The sequence below is a fragment of the Lactuca saligna genome, chromosome 3, assembly GCF_052625555.1.
Source record: "Lactuca saligna cultivar CGN05327 chromosome 3, ASM5262555v1, whole genome shotgun sequence".
In the NCBI taxonomy this organism is placed as follows: domain Eukaryota; kingdom Viridiplantae; phylum Streptophyta; class Magnoliopsida; order Asterales; family Asteraceae; genus Lactuca; species Lactuca saligna.
In genome coordinates this window covers 11,194,819-11,201,753 of record NC_136419.1, presented here as the reverse complement: position 1 = coordinate 11,201,753, position 6,935 = coordinate 11,194,819, and the positions used below count along the sequence as shown (strand labels likewise).

Genomic DNA, 6,935 nt, shown 5'->3' with positions numbered 1-6,935 from the left:
GATATTCTATGATAATGAGTCAACAATACAGTTAACATCTAATCCTACGTTTCACGAGAGGACAAAGCATGTAGAAATTGACTACCATTTTATCAGAGATAAATCATTGACAAGACTATCAAGTTTCTTCCTATACGAACCCATTTCCAACATGCAGACATGTATACTAAACCATTATCACGTGCCAAGCTCTTACCTTTAATGTCCAAGATGTTCTTGAAAAGCATTTTTCAACGGTTATCTTGAGGGGATATTAGGGTTATTAATGTAATTTAACATTGAGACAGTTGCTAGAATCATCTGATATGAGTTTGTTAGGTGTATGTTAGATCAAAGGCGTATTATAACTTTTGTGTGTGTATGTGTGTGTGTGTGTATATATATATATATATATATATATATATAATCCTTAATCAATAATGAGAAATTAAGCTCCCATCTCACAATTCATTTATGTTCATACAATTTGATAATAATAAGCGTTTTTATGATAAATTTCGGCCACTATCCTTGTATGATGTCGAACCTGGAGCTACTTGCATAAAGTCCACCACTGATAGATATTGCATGTTGTGGTGCAATACTAATATGACAATCCATCAACGAATTGTATGTATTTGTACGATGAAGTATAAAAGGTAAAAATATAAGGTTTCAAATTTTTATTTTGACTATTAAACTGCTATATGTAGTTAACTCGTTGGATCCATTGAGATTCAACTCATAAACTAATACCGAATTCTATTATGTAGTTTACCAAATCTAAAATAAGGAAAAAAATACAATTATGGTGTGAAATTCGTTACGTTCTCAATATTATATGCAATCATATGTCATTAATTTCCATTTAAAGTTCACCAGCTTGAGAATGACATGCATAGGATACCCACTCTATAGAGCTAACAATAAAATGCACAAAAAGTTTTGGTCAAAATGCCAAAGATGAGACGGAATAAACAACCGAAGCGACACCAAGTGCTTTCAACGTAGTCATCATGGGCATCTTTCCTTTGTCACTCCTCAACAACATGGCTTCATATATTGGCCAACTATTTATCACTCCAAACCCAGCTATGAATAATTGTGCAAATAATTCTTCAAATCCACCGTTCTTAAGAACGTGTATTGCACCCATCAAGAAAGCTAATAAGTTGACAACTGCTGCTATTGAAATCGTCAAGAATAATGGCGATTCAACCCCAAATTCAAACAAACCTGCCTCGTAACGCTTCTTCAGATCATCATCCAAAACCTTGCTGGTAACATTGAATTCCATCGTTGACAAACCAAGAGACTTGAGCACCCAATCGACCATTGAAAATGGGTAACTCGAACATCCCAAAGCCAACCACATTCGTGTACTATTCCTCCATTTTACAAACGTTCCTCCAGCCACCAGAAATTCAAAAAGACTTTTTGCATATGCTCCAAGGAAAAGAAACGCATATAATGGAAACCAAGTGTCTGAAACCTGAAAATATATCACCAAATTTCCCTTTATTTGACTTGTTAATCAACAAAATCTTTATTAATTGAAACAATGAATAAGTTCACATACCTTTGGGAATATTGAGTAAGAGTTTATAAGAGCTAGTTGGGGTAAGAACGCATAGATGACGATTGGAATAGCCCAAAAAGGTCGAAAGTTATAGTGTGCATAACATAAGGCATGAATAGGATTCATATACTTAAACCCATATGTTATGGGATTGTGTTTAGACGTTACCATTTCGAGAAATCCTACGAACCATCTTTTTGATTGGAGTAGGAGATCACTAAGCGCCATTGGGGAGTTCCCGAGGAACGATGGTCTTTCTGGGTCACAGAACACAGACGTCCATCCTTGACATTGCAGTCTGAAGCTCGTATAAATGTCTTCTACCAATGAACCATACCTAAATCCCATCTGCAAAACAACAAAAGTCACAGACTTGCTATGAGAATCCATAAAAGAACGAAATCAAAGGAAACCACTTTATAGATCGCACCTCTAAACCCCATTTGGTATTTTCCTCATACTGACAACCTGCAACACGGTGTGCTACTGCTAATATATCGTCAGATTTCATCGATTTATTTCCAAGACAATGTGTTTTTGCTTCTTTGATGTTAGAAGGACCAATGGAAGCTGGACTTCCAAGTAGGGCTTGTCGTTTGAAGAAGCCACCACTCCCTATAAACATCGTCCCACAAATACCATCCATTCCCATAGGAATCGTTCGTATCTCAGGCAAATGTTCAGCACCATAAGTGTCGACCTTGTTAATGTCATGGAAGCATTGAGGAAATTGAACGAGGGCAAGATTTGGGTCAACTTTAGGATCCAAGTAATGACATAAAGTATAAAGTGCCGTTTTTGGGTTGTTTGAGTACATGTCACAATCTAGGACTAAGAAGATCGGTGCATCTGTTAATGTCGCGGACACACGAATCTACAAAAAAAAATGTACATGTTAAAATAATGATCGATATTAATTTAAGAAAAAGTGTAGGAGATAAGTGAAACGTACTACACTGTTTAGGGCTCCACCCTTAAAATTATGGTGCACAGACTTATTTTTCTCTCGTGAAACATAGATAAGATTCGGCAATGGATGGCCCGTAATGTCTTTGTCTTCATTACTTTCTAATAAAACCTGTTTTTGAGAAAGAAAATGTTTAAACAAATACGTCTTGCTTTTGTTATCATATTGAAATCAAAATTTTGTTTATATTGTATCTTGATTTATGAATAGGGTCAAGAAATTAAACCTCAACGACTGCAGGATGATTTTGTGGTGTGAATGTGGGTGTCCATTTATCAAGAGCTTTCAACCAACGTTCATCGGTGATTAGATTAGGACTAACGGTTCCAGTATCAACAACCTTCTCAATTTTGGCTTTCATGGTCTCATACATCACCTTCATTAACACAAGAAAAAAAATTAGTTTCTTTCTCAACATACTACAATAATTAGTCGCACACATAAATCTTAGGTGTAGCACGTTGAAAAAATTACACTACACCGAAATTTTTCTCAAAAGATATCCACTACTTCTAAAAAATTGAAGGGTTGTACGGGCTATCATGTGCTCAGTAGTAGATCCACCCATGTTATCAAACCACTTGCAACCACACCAGACTACTATTACAATATTGAACTTTCGTGGTGTTGTACGTGATTCATATTTTTGCCAAAATAATTGTGGTGCGGTTTGTAGTTTTTAACTAAAAAACCACAGTTCAAACACACATACCGCATCTAAAAACAATATATGTTGATCATTCTTAGTTAACCATTACATTTTTAGAAGAAAAATGGTGAAATTTCAAGGCATAAGGACAAATTAAGGCAATCAGTGTTTTTTTGACAAATTAACCATGCTAGAGTATTTTAATCTTAGGCGGGTCATTATTGCTTAAGTTAATTAAATATTATTTTGAAAGAAAGACACAATTATTAACATTTATGCGCTTTGCCTTTTAACTAAAAACAATTATTATATAGGTCTTAATAAATATGGAAGGGAAGTGATTCGTACACAACAGTTTTTTGCCGTACACAACAATTTATGCATTATAGAGTTGTACAATACAACACTTTAAAGCACAAATTGTTGTGTATGGAAAAAAAATATTGTGTACGAATCAGTTCCCAATATGGAAGTTTGAAGCAATACAAATAAATGTGCTGCTAAAAACCGAATTTAATAGGGACTTTTTGGTCATTATATAAGCTAGGATATTGTCTATCTAAACTGGAGGCCGGCTTAATTTATTTATCTAAAAATAAGCTAGGATTTTAAAATTTATAAATAGATATGGAAATGGGTGATCTCAATCTCATATTCATTTATAAAGTTATTGGGTTATAACCCGTGGAAACCACGGTTAATATATATATATATATATATATATATATAAAAATGCCAAAAAAAAAACTTAAGATATTGTCGATTGTAAGTAATTATAAATTAATTTATTGAGTAAAATAAATATAATAATGTTATTACGATATGATCTTGTATTTTTAAAATTTGAATTTAATTTGATTTGTTACCAAAATAAAAAAAAAATTATAAAAATTATAAAAAGTATCACATATCAAAAAGACATTCTAAAAAACTGACACTTATAATTTTTAAGTTTCATTTATTAGGGTAAATATTTAATATTATACCATTTATGATTTTAGTAACTCAAAATATAGCTGTTGGAACTGTCATTACCTAAAACTCATTCCCAACGAGATGACATCCAAAAGATGATTTGATTTTTGAATAAATTCAATTTCTAATTACATCATCAAGTTTAATCTAAAAAATATTGCGTTAATATAATTATCACCATAAAAAATTTATAATATCTGAATTTCATAATAAAGAAATACTAAACATAGACATTAAAAACAATATTAGAAATTACATAACAAAATGTTATATTTATACTATCACATAAAATATTTTAATATAATTTTGAAATCATATATTAATAATAAAAATCCAAGTATAATAAAAATATAAATGGTTTAGGGGCGGGACCAGTAAACTCGACCGGATATAACACTATATAATCGGACGGATATAACCAAAATGCCATTATCATCTCAAAATTACAAAAAAATGAAAAATGTCCAATATCCGATCATATAACTATTTACCCATACCAAAAGTTTTAGTTTTGGTTTTTTGTGGGGTTCTTTATTTTTGTCATCCGTGTTTATAAGATTATTATTTCCTAAACAATAAATAACGATAAACAATTAAAAATCAAGAACCAATATGCTAAATTTAAGCATTTATGTTAATGAAACCGGAAAATCCGTTCGCACTCTCCGTATAACGTAGTTTTGAATTTTCATTACACGGTTTGCGAAAATCATTTAAGTAAGACAATTAACGTACACCCTTCAATCATGGCCTATTAAAAAAGCAATCATGCTTTTCAATGATATGATATTTAAATAATAAAATGAAAGAAAATGGATTTCACTTTATATAAGTCCACTATTTTTCAGTTACGACGAGAAAGAAAAACAAGAGAAATCAAATCGTAATTCAAAAGAGAAGGGTGGATAATAATTAATAACGCACCTTGATTTGATATGCTTCAGGGAAGAAAAATGAATCACTTCCGAAGTAAACTTCTGGAGACCTGTCCATTATATCGTACTTCCTGCAATATGGCAACCAATGTTTTGCAAACTTGGCAGCCTCCATGAACGCAAACAGAGTAAGCTGCGACCCTCCATCGTCCGACACATATACCGACAACTTTTCCGTTGGATATTCATAAGCCATCACAGACAAGGCGGTGTTAATCACCCTGACTGGTGGTTCCCTGAAAGGATCTGCCGTACAAACCACCACATCAAGCCCCGGGTAATCGCTCTCTTTTACCACCTTTGGCAGGTTCTCCGGGAAAACCTTCCGCTGGATCGGATTCAGGAGATAAGCCTGCCATGTTGCCCATACCAATGCTAACACAACATCTGCTAGCAGTAGGAAAATGGTGGTGAAGGAAGGATGGTAGACTAGGTTATAACAATGGCGATATACGAGTGCAAAAATGGCGGCGGTGTAAACGATGGTGTAAGCTCGATTGAACCATCTTTCCGGTGAGGGTTTCCGAGTGTTAAGGGGTGCTTCCAACATGGCGGCTTTAGTGGGGGTTTTCGTTTTTAGTTTGGGAGTTGCAAGTAGAAAAAAGGTGTTTGGGTTGGTATTTATGATGGTGGATTGCATATCTTGATTTTATTTATTTTATTTAGATTTGTACATGATAAGTGTCCATACGATTAAAATATTATTTAATATTGTACGTCCACATCGTTCTTCATAATTGTTTCAAGAATTATAATTTATAAACATGTTTTATTCGTATGCTCCGAAATTATAAAATACATCTTTTATCCAACTATGTTGCTAATAAAAAGGAACTAAATACTACGTAAATTGTCAACGATCATAAAATATAGATTCTCGACACAAATTTTAAATGTCATCTTTCCATCTTCATTTTCTGACACAGTTTTTAAATGCCATCTTTCCACTTTCATTTTTAAATTATGTCAGAGTTATTACACAATTAATATTACAATTTACGAAGATTACATAGATCTTATTCAATTTTATATCTGTTTATTTTTTTGGACAAAAAAGCAAGCATTGTCCTTATTACACAATTAATATTACAAGAATTATCCTTGCTTTGAAAATTGTCTATGTTTAGATAACATGTTCAGAATAGTACCCGTAATTCAAAATATTTGATTTTATTATAAATTTAATCCAAAATTTTAAAAAGATTTTATAAAGACATATTGTCTTTAGTATTTTCCCTTTTTTGATTTTGTTGTTTGGTCCAAAATTTAAAAAAATAATAATAATAATTAATTTTTTTACTTCTAGATCCATCCGTATGATAAACCATTCTATATTTCTCTGACTTCAATTCTGATTAGTTAATTAGTTTGAAAAAAAAAATGTAAGATTGGTTCCTATGGTTTATCTGTTATTTTGGTCCAAAAAAGTTTAGACTACCATCAATAGTTTAAAAGTTTAATCTTGTTGCAAGTTTTGTTGAAATTTTTCAAAACCTTTATAAATATATGTATATTTGCTTTTGGTATTTCCCTATTTCAAAAAAAAATTTTAAAATATAAAACAAGAAAATCTCTCTCTCTCTCTCTCCATTCTTCCATCACCATCACCCGATTTTGATATTTGAGTTCCATTGAAGACCTTTGTCTTCTTCCTATCTTCAATCATCAGAGCTCTGTCACCCAAAAAAACCTATAAAAACTCATCACCACCTTCGTATCAGCAACTTCAATCACAAAATCTCTCACACAAACCTCCACTATAATGCAAAATCAAGGGACGGCATTATAGTGGGAGTTCCATTCACACCTCCAGTTAAACGAACCATTAATTTCCATAAAAAAATATAATAC

The 6,935-nt window shown here is 32.3% G+C and overlaps 1 protein-coding gene across 1 annotated transcript; it reads right to left on the bottom strand.

Annotated features, from left to right (window-relative positions):
• Positions 1-791: 791 nt before the first annotated feature.
• Positions 792-5,691, bottom strand: LOC145034462 (cellulose synthase-like protein G1). The gene is made up of 6 exons (XM_078982878.1): positions 5,074-5,691; positions 2,752-2,901; positions 2,511-2,636; positions 1,989-2,432; positions 1,559-1,906; positions 792-1,471 (listed from the first exon to the last, which is right to left on the bottom strand). Exons 1-6 carry the CDS (start codon positions 5,632-5,634, stop codon positions 929-931), a joined length of 2,172 nt encoding a protein of 723 aa, XP_078839004.1. The 5' UTR covers positions 5,635-5,691; the 3' UTR covers positions 792-928.
• Between the last annotated feature and the right edge of the window lie 1,244 nt (positions 5,692-6,935).

Excerpts from the sequence above, each read along its gene's own strand:
- LOC145034462 (XM_078982878.1), bottom strand. The coding sequence starts at position 5,634 with ATGTTGGAAGCACCCCTTAACACTCGGAAACCCTCACCGGAAAGATGG. Across the intron at positions 1,907-1,988 it reads ATACCAAATGGGGTTTAGAG|ATGGGATTTAGGTATGGTTC; the intron begins GTGCGATCTATA and ends GTTGTTTTGCAG. Across the intron at positions 1,472-1,558 it reads CTTACTCAATATTCCCAAAG|GTTTCAGACACTTGGTTTCC; the intron begins GTATGTGAACTT and ends ATATATTTTCAG.